This window comes from Ochotona princeps, chromosome 3, assembly GCF_030435755.1.
Source record: "Ochotona princeps isolate mOchPri1 chromosome 3, mOchPri1.hap1, whole genome shotgun sequence".
NCBI classification, from domain to species: Eukaryota; Metazoa; Chordata; class Mammalia; order Lagomorpha; family Ochotonidae; genus Ochotona; species Ochotona princeps.
The window spans coordinates 50,549,486-50,566,056 of record NC_080834.1 but is presented as its reverse complement, the minus strand read 5'-3'; the positions used below and the strand labels follow the sequence as shown (position 1 = coordinate 50,566,056).

At 34.3% G+C, this 16,571-nt stretch overlaps 1 protein-coding gene and 1 long non-coding RNA gene across 7 annotated transcripts in view; one reads left to right on the top strand and one right to left on the bottom strand.

The window, feature by feature from the left end:
• Positions 1-16,571, bottom strand: part of SAMSN1 (SAM domain, SH3 domain and nuclear localization signals 1) — a 157,662-nt gene that overhangs the window by 24,914 nt on the left and 116,177 nt on the right. For both annotated transcript variants that reach the window (XM_058661756.1, XM_058661755.1), the window contains 2 exons: positions 6,598-6,669; positions 2,799-2,948 (listed from right to left, as the gene is read on the bottom strand). In XM_058661756.1, the coding sequence (XP_058517739.1) occupies positions 2,799-2,948; positions 6,598-6,669 (222 nt within the window). The remainder of the gene's footprint in view (positions 1-2,798; positions 2,949-6,597; positions 6,670-16,571) is intronic.
• LOC105942035 (uncharacterized) overlaps positions 1-16,571 on the top strand; it is a 197,751-nt gene that overhangs the window by 97,210 nt on the left and 83,970 nt on the right. The window lies entirely within an intron of this gene.

The following is a 16,571-nucleotide window of genomic DNA, read 5'->3' as shown; positions in this document are numbered from 1 at the left end:
TGCTCATTCTAGAATGGTTTATAGTTTTTTGGAGGATGTTTTGTAAACAAAAAGCGCAAGAGTCCCACAATGGAAATCGACATGGGTGATGTGAGAAAAATGGTTAATAGGGTCAGGCTTATAGAAGGTTGGCTAATTTCGATGAAGTAATCGCCAAGCTTTCTGCTGTAGGGTCTTTGCTGTGTATGAGTAAGCTGAACACTTTGAAAATACTACTTATGGGAAGTTTTACACACAGTTGTCCAAGCAGAAGAAACAGCAAAATCAAATTAACTGAACTCAGAATTAGTTTGGATTGTTCAGGGGGACAGTAACACTGATGCAGGGAAAAGAGGGTGTAGGAACAGGTTTAGTAAAAAATACAGATAGAACTGCCTCACGAAGAGCTTTATTAGATCTTGTGTGGGGGGCCGTGGAATCCATACTTGGATCTTTTGCTCCAGAACCTTTCTTACTACAGCACTAGGTAGTCCCTCTCTGCCTCCATCCACATGCTTTCAATGAAGCTGTGCTTTAAAAAAACAACCAAAATAATGGAGCATATCTGAATCCATTACAGTGGCCAACTTGTCTCAGCACTTCGTTGAAACTTGAGATCTACCTGCTTCTCTGTTTACTTTTATAGATGTCAAATTGCATTCCAGCTTGAAAAATCACACTATACATTGTCTTCTTTCTCATCCTTATCCTTAACAAAAATTTACTTCAATAAATGTTTAGTATCTCCCTCTTCGTGAAGTGGGCTTCTCAGAGGACTAGTCTGAAAACACTATAAGTGAACTGGAAAGGTTAATTATATGTCCTTGTTTCCCTTTTTCATATTTCTTTCTAGCTTTTATGAAAAGGCGAATTTTATCAGGGAAGGGGTTGAAAAAAGCAAATGGGTAATTATTATAACAATTTAGGTAGAAGTTCGATTTCTTAGTCTAAAGAAGAAACAATTTATATGGGGAAATTACAGATATGTTTTGCAATAAAAAATTTTATGCTGATGATTTTGTATGGAAAAAGATGAGAAGAATTTTAGAATATCCTTTCTCACATTTATAATTATGACACTGTTGTATATTATAACATTAAATATGAGGCAGAAATGTATATATATTTGTACTAGAGGTATGGAAAATCAATATTTCAGGTTAGATATATTAGGTTTTAGGTATTTATTGGATGTGTAAGATATTCTATCAGGTAAGTTTATCAGATAAATGAATACATCATAGAGGTATAATTGTGAAACTACAATCATGAGATTGGTTGATATCACTTAAGAGGAGAGGGTACGTTGAGTAGTATGTCCAGAACCAAGCATAAAGTAGATATGCTTTCCAAAGACATTGCAAGGAAAGTGAAATTATGAAAGGAAGCTTTCAGGAAGAAGAAAAGATGAGAGAAATCCCAGTCTGAGAAATTAAGAAATGTTTTAGGTGTAAGGATATCATCTGTATTAAAGCCACAGATTTCACAATTGAAAGCAATACTGCTTTTGTGGTGTACTAAGAATAGAAGCACTGTAGAAATGGGGTTAAAAGAAAGGTGGGCATAAGTCAATGGAATAGTTATGGGACCCATAAATAAATCCAGGTATTAGAATCCATACATTTATGATCCTAGAGTTCTGGTCCATTGATTCTCAACAAGTCATGCTGAGATAATATAGTAGTGAAGTAATAGTCTTTTCAACAAATTATGTTGGGATGACTGCATAAACTTTCAGGCCCACAATGAAGCTGGATACTTAACACCATTTAGTAAAATTAACTCAACATAGATAATACTCCAAATTTTAAGTGCTAAGGCAATAAAACTTAGAAGAATATCTTAATGCAAACCTTATGGTGTTGGGCTAGGCAATGCTTTTTAAATATGGTATAAGAAACACAACTAATAAAAGAAAAAATAGGTAAATTGGATTATAATAAAATTATGAGCATTTCTGCTATATGTAACACCACCAAGAAAGTGAAAATGCAATCCACTGTATGGGCAAACTAAACCATATCATGTTCTATATATCTTATCGAGGATTCTGCAGAATATAATTAAAAATGTTAAAAAGAAACAACAATAAAATGACAAAAACAATTAGAAATAAGCAAAGGATATGAATACACATTTCTTTAAATACTTGTAAAAATGGTTGATGAGCATGTAACAATTTTTAATCTCAGTAGTCATTAGGAAAATGTATATCATAACAAAAATGAAATTCCATTTCACACCCAGTGGCATGGCTGGCACTAAAAAAGGACAAAACAAGTATTGGCAAAGATGCTGAGAAATCTGAAGCCTCTTTAGCTGCTGGTGTTAAAGCACCAAGATGGATCTGCCTTGGGAAACCAGATGCAAACGTTACCTAGCTAAGAGAATTGTAGAAATATTTCCACACAAAAGATATGTCAAGCAAACTTTTATGTCAACATTATTCATAAAAAGCCAAAAAGTAGAGTCAATTTAAGTTTACATCACTTGATGATGGGGTAAAAAATACTTTATATAAAATAGATGCTTATTTGTCAATAAAAAGAATGAAGTGCTGATGTTATCACACACAGCTGACAGATTGTTCTAGCTGTGTGTTCATGTGCAAGTGTGTGACCATTCTGAGCCTTGGTTTCTTCTATCATAGAGTAATAACAACTTCTTCTATCCAACTACTGGCCATTATGACTCCAGGAGAATATAAATGTCTCGATATTTTCTACGATATTTGAGTACTTTTCAACAGAACAAAAATCTATTGAATATTACAGAAAAAATAGCAAAATTAATGCGAATGACAAGAATATTCTACTAACCTTTTCCTCAGAAAGAGCTTTGATGTATTTTTTACCAACTTTTTTCTTCATTGTCCATGAAATATTTCTCATTTTCTTACTCAAACCCCCTCCATTAGTTGAAGCTTTATGTTGTTCTCCATTTTCGTTAATGGGTTCTCCTTCATGTTTCTGGTGTAGGATTATTTATGAAAGCAAAACAAAGAAATAAGAAAAACCAATGATGTGAAGTATTGTTAGCAAGCAGATTCCAAGTTTATGGACATTTAATACTTTTAAGAAATCTTCAACATTTCAATCACATAATATACATAACGTGGATCTTTGAAGTTACGTGTGATACAAACTCAGAAAATTTGATTTGGGCACTAAACCATTTGAGTTCCACATCAGAAATTCTTGTAGAGAATATAGGTTATTTTTTTAACAGCTACATTGAAGAATTGCTGTTTTCCATAATGCTTTAAACATGCACAGAATTGAAGTAAAACTTATGATAATAAGTGATTATGTACACAATTGGGAGATATATTTTTCAGAGAAAGACAACTTTCAGTACTAAAAAAGCACCAAAATATCCTCTTGTTTCAAGTAAGATTTCAAATGTTATCTTTCAGATTTTTCAGCATTAATTAAATCAATTGAGAATTTGCAATTTTAGTGATGGATGATAAAATTGTGCGTATTGTTAAGCAACAGTAAATATGAACTAATTCTATTAATGAGTAAAGAACCCTTAATGTAAGTCATGTGCTGTAACTACTAAAAATTTCTTATTTGGGATTTTGATAAAGTAGTAACTCCCCATATAAATCAAAATAAAACATAGCATTCATAGCCCAGAAGAATATAATTTAATTTTAAACTTCAAGTGATTTAATTAATATCTGTGATTGATATTGGATATTTTTTTATTTTCTTTCTTTTTTTATAAACATTTTATTATTATTCTTATTATTTTATAATACAGTTTCATATTCCCTTATCCTCTCCCCAGTTCCCTCCCCCTAAGTTCCTCTATATCATTACTAACATATAGTTCTTCATATTCAGTCATATGTCCATCATTGCGGGCATAGACAATGATTTGAGTAATGACTTTTCATTTAAGGAGATGTACAGTAGCTGCGAAATTGAGACTAACATCCAGATGTGAGGATGTAGTGTGGTATGCATTTCTACTTCCAGACAAAGATGGACTTACAATGAAACTGTTTACTGTATCTTGACAATAGGATTCTGATACTGGATATTAAATAGAATATAAACTAAGCAATGGCTATCTCCACTACTTCATCTTGAGCTACATCTAAGATTTCCCTTTGTTTCCCTGGAAGTTGTCCCCAGTTGTGGGTCCCCAAACCAAATAACAGCACAACACTTGAGTACAATTTTTGTCTTGTGTCAGGCGATTTTTAGATTTCCTTCAGCTTGCAAATTTAATTACCCTCTGAATTTCGCAGAATGCATCATCCAAGAGATTAGAGACTTTGTCTCTCTCTCTCTCTCTCTCTCTCTCTCTCTCTCTCTCTTTCGGTCCTGATTGCTTAGAATAGGGTCAGTCACATAACTAAAAGTATCTTTTTTAAGTAAATGAAACTTTTTCTACTGAACTTTGCGGTGGAGTTTTTTCCTTGGAAAACATAATTGAGTTACACATCCTTAGTACTTCAGACGTTTAAGAAGGCACCCTGCAGAGTTATACGGTTTAGTGCTGCTCACCATTCCTGTTAGGAAGCAGCTAAGATTTCTCTGAATATAAAAAATGATAAGAAACTTCTCCTTTGTGAACTTGCATATTTTAATATGGAAGTTTGGCCACATAGTTAATATCATTATTAATCAATATTATGTTTTGCCTCATATCTTACCCCAAATTGCCTATGACAAATATGAGTGGACAGCCAATTTAAGCCCTCATTGCACTTTATTAATTTCTGCATTCAAGGTTATAAAGGCAAAGACTCTTTGCTTAATTCAAAAACCCTGCATAAAATACAATTTGGAAGCACATTAAAATTTTAGAGTGAGCCTTTTTCTCTTTTCTCTTCCCTCTACTTAAACTTTTCTCGTCCTTATTGTAGTTATATTACTAAGTAGGAAAAATAAAGTCTCTTGTATTCTGTGTAATATTGCCTAAGTTTTAAATTAAGTATCACAAATATTTTGCAGCGTTTTCTATGATTATTAACAGAGGAATCAAAGAAACTGTGCCTGCAGATTTTGGAGTTTGACATTTTACTATGCTGCCTTATAAAGCTTATTGCACATTTTAAATGAGATAATTATTAGTCATGGTGTTATCTAAGAACTGTCTACTCTTCTATTCTGGCTTTGAAAGAATTGTCACCCATTATTACAACAAATCTTCCTGAGTGCCCATTGGAAATCCTAGCCTGCAATGGAAGTGTGCTAAATGACAAATGATTGCTACATTTTTGTAAAATGTGAAAACTAATTTATTAGGTTCCTTAAAATTTCACAAATTGCTAAATCATCATGTAACGAACCTGATTGATCCTGACATGCTTTTATAGGTTAACTCTAAAATTACAAACTAAACATCAGTAGAAAGTAGTTGTGTGTGATTAGGCAAAGTTGTACAATTATATAAATTCTCTCTTTCTCTCTTTCTCTCCTTCTTCCCCTCCGTCCCTCATTCCCTCTGAGACTGTGTATAAAACATGGTATTCCTTACAATTAACTAGATGTTGATAGATCATATGGTTATAATAAACTCATTAAGAAGCATATATATAGATTGGTAAAAGAAATAAATATTACATATAAGTGTGTAAAGTGAATATATACATAAACATGTACTATAGGAAATACTTACTAAATATTAATAAATGCCATTTTGTGCCATTGTTTTTACCCAGAATATTTGTTACTGAAGTAAAAATATTTTTAAATTATGTAGGTAAATACAGCTGAAGACCAGCATAAGATTAAAACACACCAAACTAAAAAGAAGCCATTATCAGCTGACTCAGGTGCAGAGATAAACAAGTACAGCATTATCAGTTTTCTCAGTATACATCCGTCTTCTGCACTATTGCACCTGTTACTAACTGCTCAATACGAGTGACTCCTGCATAGTGAGACAGAATAATACTGGGAGTCAGAGACCAGGTTAAATTCTGACTTTGGCATTTATTAATGCTGTGAATTAATTTTACTCAATGAAACAAACACATTTATTCAATATAGAAATGGAAATTGATTCTATGGCACAGGTAGGCAAAATGTTTAAAACTGTGTTGCTTCATGGTAAATGATCAATTAAATCTTGATATTGTTATTAGTATTTCTATTGTTATTATGCAACCTCAATTGTACAGGAAGTTGTTCTTGAGCTACTTTTAAACTGTATTTTACAGACATATGTAGAAATGATTACTAATGAGACATTTCAGTGTACATAGTTGAAGTGTAGGAACATTCAGCTGTCATACTCTAACACATTTAAAATTAAGTCATCCCATCATTTCTTAATGTTTAGCAATTGCAAATGATGTGAAATTATATAGTGTATTTATACTTGCAATGTTACAGGAATAAATACTCAGGGAATTTGGAATTGCCCTTCGTTTGAATTGTAATTTTGTTTTAAAGTTCATATTCTATCTTTCCAAACAAATATCTTGTTCAACTCCTTAGTAACACCATGCATGATACAGATTATAAGTATCATTTATCATCAGAATACATGTAAGGCTGTGATTTGAAAATGTATTGATCTTCCTTACTCTTCTTTTAACACAGATATTGCATTCATGAGTTTGCAAAACTCATAAAAGTGGGATAGAATACTAACCTCGGTAGAATCAGTTGGCTTTGATACAGAAATATTCCGGAAACGATCAAAATTACCAAAACTGCTGCTGCGCTGTAAGACAGGAAAAGAAAAAGAAAGAGAACTTATACTTTGTGACTTTAATTGCTGAAACTAATAAGTTTATTAGATTTTAGCCTAATAACCAGCATCTCTTGCAAATATAGTTTTTGAAACTCTTGCAACTGGAAAATGCAAAGGTAATGATTATACAAAATTTTTAAGGCTTTCATAACACAGTTGATAAAATATCTTTTACAGGATTAAGCACCTTGAAGAAAAACTTGGTCAAAACATTTTTAATTTGTAGTATTCCTTATTCTCTTGGGAATGACAATTGAATAATCATCATTAGTGCTCAAATTAATGTAAATTATATTATTTTATTATTTTGCAAGATTAATTTTACATGCATTTTCTCTTAAACTGAATTTAAAGTGATAGTGGTTTGTAAATGTATATGGCATAGCTCCCAATGAAACATCTCAGAGACAATTATTATTTTTTTTAAAACCATGATGCTTTAGTGAAGAACTAAAGGAAACATATACACAAAATGGATTTCAACAAATATGTTGTTTAGTGTCCAACATCAATAAAATATCAATAAAATAAAAACTGAATAAAACCCAGTATCAGTAAAAGAAAAAATCAAAAAAAAGATAAAACAGCTTAATTCTGGCTGTGACATTCTATGAAAGTTATATAAAGGAGGTAGCTTTAAATCCAAGTCTTTTTTTAAGATTTATTTTTCCTGACAGAGTTACACAGAGAGGGAGAGACAGCGAAACAGAAATCCTTCCTCCACTGACTCATTCCCCAAATTGCTGCAACAGCCTATGCTGCTCCAGATCTAAGCCAGGAACTAGAGGTCTAATCCAGGTCTTTCAGTTTGTTTATAGGGGGTAAAGCTGTTGTGCTATCCTGTACTGCTTTCTCCCAATCCACCAACAGGCAGCTGGATCTGAAGATGAGTACCTAAGAGAGACACAGAAGAACCCACATGTGATGTGTCCCATATGGACACTGGTTCATGCCTTAGCTGCTCCAGTTCCAATTCAGCTCATTTCTCATAGCCTGGGAAAATAGTAGAGCATGGCTCAAAGCCTTGGGACCCTGCACATGGGTGTGTGGGAGACCTGAAAGAAGCTCCGGCTCCAAACTGCCCACCTTTCCAATACAGCCATTTGGGGAGTGATCCAGCAGATGAAGGATTTCCTGTCCATCACTCCCGTAATTCTGATCTACCTACTTAATAAGAAGAAATCTTAAAATAAATTAAGCTTCATAACATAAAGCTCATATTCAATGAAATATGCAATAATTAGAATTTAAAGTAAGTGATAAATGGAAAATTATTATTTGTAAAATTTTAAAAGCCAAATATAGGGATTTGCATTGTGTTGTAGTAAGCAAAGCCATCACCAACACTGGCATTCCATAAGGGTACAGTTGTGTCCCACTTAGTCCACTTCTGATTCAACCCCTTGATAATGGCCTGGGAACAGCAATTAAAAAAACACAAGTGTTTGGGTCCCTACCACTAATATGACAGACCCAGGTGAAGCTCCTGGCTTCTGGCTTAGACCTGACCCAGCCCAGGCCATTGTGGCAATCTGGGGAGAGAACCAAAGAGTGGAGCGTCTCTCGCTCTCTCTCTCTCTCTCTCTCTCTCTCTCTCTCTCTCTCTCTCTCTGTGTGTGTGTGTGTGCAACCCCCGTATTCGCAACTTTTTAAAAAATAGTTTCTCTTAAAAATTATCTTATGTGATGATACAGTTCCATAGGCTCTGGCATTTCCCTTTCTCCCTATCCAAAACCCCTCTCCCTCAACTGATTTCCCCCATCTTATTAAAACGGTATTATCCCTTTGTCAAAATATATCCAACAGTTACATTGGAGTCCATCTTTGATCTGGAAGTAGAGACATACTGCATTGTATCTTCACATCTGGATATGACAGTCTTTATTACACAGTTACTTTACATCCCCTTAAATGAAAAGCCATAAAAGAAAATCAACAACAAGAATATAGAAAATAGTACTGGGCAGTGTTCATTAAGACAGTGTGGAACTGGTACAGAAACAGAGAAAAGAAGAGATCAGTGGAACAGAATAGAAACTCCACAAGCAAAAATGTGAGGAAGCAACCAACGGAATGGGAGAAAATCTTTGTACACTATACATCAATAAGGAACTAGCATCTACAATTTTCCATTTTTACAAAGACAATTCTACATTCAGAATTCTTGAAATGAGCTAATTACCATTTCAATTGCTGAATGCAATGCAAATAGTGCTAACCCACCACCCCAAACACAAAGAACAACAGTAAAACAAAAAGCAGGCATCTGAGTAGACTCCTCTTTATGCCTCATAGAGACATGTTTGTTAAAAAAAAAAAAAGAAGAAGAACATACAATAAATCTGTTACTCTTGATACTTTGAGACTCTCTGAAAGTGTTAGGGAATGCACACAGTGGGCTTATTGAAATTGAAAACAACATTTAGTTGTGCAGAGTTTATGATTCTGAGTAAAACTGAAATTTTCTACACCTAAAATTGAATTACAGTGAGACTCTGATTTAATAGTATTTGCTGGTTTTGAGAAATAGCTCAATTTGTTCTTAGAAGATGATTTGTTTTCCTGGATTCTTTTTGCTTATGAAGCTAAATTATTATTCTAACACAACTGATTCTAGGCACATAATTACAAATAATTCTTGATATGCTACAAAGCAAAAAATGTGCTTAAATAATTTTTTCCAAATTCATTAGCAATTGAGTTGAAACAAAGCTCTTTCCTCATTTTATTTAATTGTACACACTATTGAGAAGATGAAAGCCTAAAATGTTCTTTGTGTATTCATAAATCTCAGGAAGATGTCTTCATATGCTTCAAACTTTGTGTTTCATATACCAAGTTAATAATGTTTTTAAAACTAAGCTTGTGGTACTAAAACTAACCAAGTAACTTAAAAAATGTAGAACAGGGTTTAGTAATCTGTAAAACGTTATTTTGTACTTTCAGAAATCAAAGCACATTTCAGTTAAAGTCAGTTTCAAAAATTCTTAGGCTATAAAAGAACTCCTGTACTCATGTCTTCCCACGAACTATCTTTAAATTCCCTGGTTTCCCTTTAAAAGAAGCTGAAATAAAAAGATTCTGACATGTGACAAGGAGTTAGTCTGATAGATGAGTGACATGGAGTATTGCCTCAAGGACTGTGGCTGTGTTAGACCAAATTAATGCCTTTTGCTGACTTGCCACCTCTACTGAATAAACCCTTCAGCTTGTGGAAGAAGAGGAAGAGGAGGGCTGAAATGGAGAACCACGCTGGAAAACACCAAATCTTTTCTTTCAGTGCTTCCTAACCCTGTGACCTCACAGAGCATTACTCACTACAGCTTACTTAGTAAACATTTCCATGAGGCCAACATCACTCAGGAGATGACAGAGTTGAATTTGGCTGATTGACCTACAAACAATATGAATGAAGAGAAATCTGTTCCCTTTTTATATGCTTAAAATATTCTTATTAATGATTAGAGACAACACCTAGGAAAATTGTATAGTCTATATCCAGCCTGCCTTCTACATATTGAATATTAGATTACAGTGTGATTTATACTAGGGCTAATAAGAATAGACTCACTTCAGCATTTCTCTGCCCTATCACCTTCAATTAAGTAATCAATAGTCACCAGCCTTTAGAATTTATTCTCCCCTAATGTATCAATAAGGAAATGCAGATTTAGTAGTAGTGTGGTTGAAGAAAGATATAGGATGATTACTTTGGATTTTGTCAGTCATCTCATTGCTAATCACTCAACTGCTTTAAGATGTAGGAATGCATCAGCCCATGTGAGACACCCTTAAGAAGCAAATCGAAGTTTTTTTAAGATTTATTCATTTTATTACAGCCAGATATACACAGAGGAAGAGAGACAGAGAGGAAGATCTTCCGTCCGATGTTTCACTCCCCAAGTGAGCTGCAACGGGCCGGTGCGCACCGATCCAAAGCCGGAAACCTGGAACCTCTTCCGGGTCTCCCATGCGGGTACAGGGTCCCAAGGCTTTGGGCCGTCCTCAACTGCTTTCCCAGGCCACAAGCAGGGAGCTGGATGGGAAGTGGAGCTGCCGGGATCAGAACCGGTGCCCATATGGGATCCCGGGGCTTTCAAGGCGAGGACTTTAGCCGCTAGGCCACGCCGCCGGGCCCGCAAATCGAAGTTTTTAAAAGTACAATTAAATTTTTTATTATTCTTAAGTCATAAAGTCCAAGACTTTCTTAGATGATTTAGTAGTGTTTAGGTTATGGCTAATGATGAAAAGGGACTAATATCTAGTATGAGCTATGAACAGTGAACAAATGTATGATTTCTACCCCTGTGAAGTTTTCTATTGAAAAGGTGAGTCATATAAGAGGAGAGTCAGCTTCAGAGATTGTGATCCTTAATAAATCAGATTGTGTCTGTATATTGATGATTTTGCATTTGGTAATCCTAAAATTGTGTTAAAAATATTGCTACTGAAGAGTTCTAAAACAATGATAACAATGAGTGTTGCACTCCTGATGCTCATCATAGATCCTAAACACATTAATATTGGAATACATCTGTTCTCCACTTAGGGCTAGGAGAGGAAATATACAAAATGTTCCTAGAAATTTTGCCACATCATTAAATAAGCATATTTTGAAAACAACTCAAAAATCATATTGCTAATATTCTTACTAGGGTATATTATAGACAAAGGCCGTTATTATTAACAAGTACAATTATTGCAATTCATTAAAAATGATATATATAAATTATAAAAATTTGTAAGTTCAAAATAGTTAAAATCAATGTTTACCTTAAAAATTAGTTATATATGAAAATTGTTTAATACAGTAGAAAACAAATGTTAATCTGATTTTTTAATGAGAAATAAGTATGTACTATCATGAATAAACTAAGGATAATGCAATTATGAAGTTATCGTTTGAAAGCACTCAAACACAATATTGGATTCAGACAATATTCATCAATGGATGCTTAAAATCACAAAAAGAATAAATAAGAACAGAATATATGCTTTGTGATAGATGCATATCATACTCCTAATTCTTAAGGATTGAAGGAAAAGAGGAAGGAAGGAATGGAGGGGGATTAGAGGAAAGAAGGAATGGGATGGGAGATGAGGGGAGGGAAGTTGAGAGAGGATAAGGAGAGGGGAGGAATAAATTATACCAAATTTCTTTATCTAATTGCCAGATTCCAGAAAGTAAGGATAGATGAGCAAGATAAATGAGAAAACATTCTGAGGGCCATCATCACATCTGACAGGTTAAGACATCGCTTGCAGTGCCAGCATTTCATATGAGCATTAGTTGAAGTTCAGGCTGTTGCAGTTCTGATCCAATTCCATGCTAATACACCTGGAAAAGCAGCAGAGGATGGGCCAAGTGCTTGGGTCTCTGCACCCAATCAGAGAGCAGGAAGAAGTTCCTGGCTCCTGACGTAGCATGATCCAACCCTGGGGCAGCCACTTGGGGAAGAAGCCAGCAGATGGAAGACCTCTCTCTCTCTTTCTCTGTCTGCAGTTCCGCTTTTCAAACAAACAAAAGAAATCTTTTTTTAAAAAAGTTTTAGACAACAAGAAACTACAGAACAAACAACTGGTTTTTCCAAGTAACAAATAGGAAGAAACAAGAGACAAAAAAAAGTACATGTTGAGAGTGTTTTAGAATCATATCAATCAAATGAATTTTGTTTAAATATTAATCAAGTCAATTATCATACCAAAAATATCCAGAGATGGTTGAGGCATTTTGATAATGACTAGCTACTTGAAGACCATGGATTAGGGAATTCTTGTTGTTTTTAATGCAAAATATTCTAGTGAGGGTCAGGGATGGTGCAGGCATAAAGGAAAAACACAAAATGCCATTACTTAACTATTAAATAGGTGATAGGTATATGGGAAAGATATTACTACTTTCTACTTTCTCATAAGCTTAAAAATATCTATAATGTAATGGTAGACTGTATCTATCTATCTTTCTATTCATCTACTTACCTAGATAGGTGGATGGATACATTCCTATATAACAGTTAAAAAACAGAAATGATCACATGCTTTAGCTAGGGAACCAATTTATACAAATACCATATTGTTCACACTATAGTTACTTTGATGTATAGGCATTAGAGGAGAAAATGAAGTTTCATGCTAAAGTTTACTTTAGTACAACTTTCCTCATGTGAATGTATTTGGATTGTGCTTTGGAAGTCCACCTGCAATCACATGCTTCAGCTCTCCTTTTTTCTACAAAGTGCACTAGGCTGCCACAAAAGCAATGCTAAGAGTAATTCAGGATGTTTGAATACATATGGATACCTGTGTTGCCTGACAAATACAAGAGCTAATAGAGAAGAGTCTAGGATTCTTTTTGTTTTTGTTAATCAGGCCACATTTCTAGGGGTTTTTTTTTAAGATCCATGTATTTTATTTGAAATTCAGAGTTACAGACAGCAAGAGACACAGAGATAGAGATTTTATATCCACTAGTTCATTCTCCAGATAGCTGCAATGGCTAGCTGCTGCTATGAAGCAGGGAGCAGGAGCTTTTCCTGGGTCTCCCTCATGGGTGCAGGGTCCAAAAGACTTGGATCATTCTCCACTGCTTTCACAGGCTATAATCAGGGAACTGAATATGAAGTGGAACAGCCTGGACTAGAACCGGCACCCTCATGGGATGCCAGTGCCAGAGGCAGTGGATTGGCTTCATCTATTTTTCCGTAAATGGTTACAATTATTGCAGAATGAAATTTCATAAGCTAATTCTCCTCAATGAAAATAATGTTTGTAGGAAGCAAGTCTTACAAATAAAATAAAAAATTTTTAAAAATTCTCCACTGATATATCTTCTTCATATCACAGTAGAGAGTTTTGATGCTTTTCTTTTTTCAAAAAAAATTTGCTGGAAAATTAGCTTGACAGAAAGAATGAAACTAACTAGTTTAGCTAGGATAATGACCAACTTGCACTAAACATTATGAAGGAGAATTAGAAATTCCTTTCTAAAGAAGGTTCCATCAAAACCAGAACTTGACCTTTATATTCTTAACCAGACTCACCAACCTTTGTGGTTGCCAAATAAAATCTCATTCTTAGCATGACAATATTTTGGATAAGGCACTGGTGGAAAATTTTCACAGTTTATTTCAAAGAAAACATTTGCATATATGAGTCAGACATTTGAAGTATTTTGAAATGTACTGGCAAATATAACACCGCACATACTCTGGCAATGAGTTCTCACGTCTTCTAAATATTGCACACAGAACGATGGTTAGTAATACACTGTTGAAGATCAGAATTCTCTTCCAGAACACTCTTGTATGAATATTCGTTTAGAATCAAATGCTAACTCTCAATAAGCTTGTCAGCCTTTATCCAAAAGGCATTCGAGGATTTAATTGTTCTCACTAATTCAGGTGCTGAGATCTTTTGAAGAGTGTGAAGGCAAATTAAAGTCACTTAAAATAATCTATTAGGATTGCCTCAGTGTTAAATCACTTCACTGTCATGTGGTGCCAACACAATTGTGTGGGGCATCAGGGGACTGGATGCTGAAACACACCCAGAATTGCAAAACTTTGCCTTCTGTACAACCACTTTGACCTTGGACAAAGACAAACCAAAGCACAGACTGTACCGATGCTCTAAGTGCTTTGAAGATATATCTGAACTCAAAGAATAAAACCTGTCTCCTTGATTCCTCTGGATCAGTATCTTTCCTGTCAGTTGCAAAATACCTAAGAGGAAGTTTGGATTCAGACTTCATCATTTTTGTATTTTTTATCTTGTCAGTATTTCTACAGTAGAACTGATATATCTGTAAAATTTTCAGAAGTTGATATGTCTGTAAAATGGTACTGTAAATTAAATCTGTCTTAAAGATTACCCAAAAGAAGAAACTAAGCGTTAAGGAGAAATCAACACGGAATGACCATAACCTAGTTATTCAAATGAGCCTATTAATTGTAACAAAACAAATCTTGTAAGTGAAAAAAACAAGACTCAAATGTTTAAAATAACCACTGCTATTTCTACATTATGAAAAATCTTTTTCACTTATTTTGCATCCATAGACTGAAAGTCATGTTACACGTCAGGACAGAAAAGAAATCATGTTACAATATTTTGATTGTAAGAAGATATTAATTGATGCTTTTGTGCTTATCCCAAATATCTTTTTTTTAGGTAGACATCATATGTGGCAAAAGTTCATTCCCCTTATATCAATAATTCTTTGAATTCTTTGAAAATGAAAATTCTAAAGAACATGATTTAGATCATGATACTGCAAACTTATTAACTTCTTGTTTTCACTGTTGTAAAAACTAGGCAGAAAAAAAAGCAATAAGGAAATCAGAGGGTGGATGGGTGTGTGGGCCAGAAGGAGGGTTGGGCAGGAAGTATCATTAGGCTTCTAAATCTGTATTGTGAAATATGTGAAAGTTTCCACTCTGTATGAATAAGAAATAACTTTAAGAACAGAAATAAAGCCACAAATGTTGTGCATACTTTCTGCTCCTTCCCTTCCTTACTATTAAATCCATAAACAAGTGCACATTCTGGAGTTCTTATCAAGCCGCTACTCCCTATCGAACTTTACAGATATCTCCAAGAGCCCACTTTTACAGCTGCTCTAGCCCATTGTTCTGTCTAATAGGATATATAATGGAAGGCATGTCTGTCAACAAGATTTCTCTGTAGATGTCCTAGTTACCCAGGGAGTGGTGGGTTTGGTCCTACTTCTGCACCCCTTCCCCTGTTAGAGATTTATATTTACTCAATACTCTGTGGAGTTTGAACATTGAATGCAAATTGTAATGTGCCACAAAAACATACTCCTCCAACATTCCAACTTTCATTCTCCAGACATTCACTGTAGGCAATTTTTGTTATACCTACTCAAGTATGTACCAGTTCCTGAGCCTGTGCAATAACTTTCACTTCTTTTCCCAAAATTCTTATCTCTTTGATCGTCTATTATCATATCGCTATGTATTTTAGAGCACCAATTCTTATTATTGCATTCTTCTTTTCAAAATATAAAGTTTGGCCCACATTATTGTGATTGTTATTGAGGGCATCTGTGTGCTAAGCACTGTGCCAAGCTATTTATTTTTTCATACTTTAAATAAGCGCAGTTTGAGTTTGGAATGGATTGTTGTGGGTTATAAATAAACGAAGTGAGGTTTAGATTGCTTAAATGGCTCTTACTTGTCCAATAAGATAATGCTGAAATTCACTGTGTGACTCATTGCTGATGTCCATAGAATCAAGCAATGCTTGTCAATCTGATTGAGCTGAACTTATGACACTCCCTGCAAATCAATAGGGATCCTTTCTTATGTGTCTCTACGCTGTTGCTCATGCTGTTTTGCTTTCAAGGAATGCTAGTCTTCCTTCCACCTAAATATCTTCAGTCCATTCTTCAAGGTCAAGATCAAATCCTATGAAACCATTTACTGATGTCATTTTAGTGTATACTGATTGCCCCTCAAAGTAAAGGTGGTAGCACCTATAGAAATAAAAAATTCTACAATAATTTGGTTGGGGAAAAAGCATAGCAGATGACAAGAATCACTTTGCTATTCCGGTTAAATGTCAAAATTACACATTTTACGGTTCCTTAAATGCAAATTACAATTTAATCACATTACAATCAGTGAAAATAACTTGCTGGTGTTAACTACAGACCATTACATAATCCAGCTTAAACACATTAAATTTTGTACTGAGAGAAAAGACTGTATGAATTAGAAAAGAATCTAGCCTGGAACAATTTACATTCTGTTGGTGTCATTTAGTAAATAATTTCAATTCATAAGAATTAAACAGAGATATGTTGAAATAAAATGTATGCAACTATGGAAGCCATTCTATTTTCTTTTAAT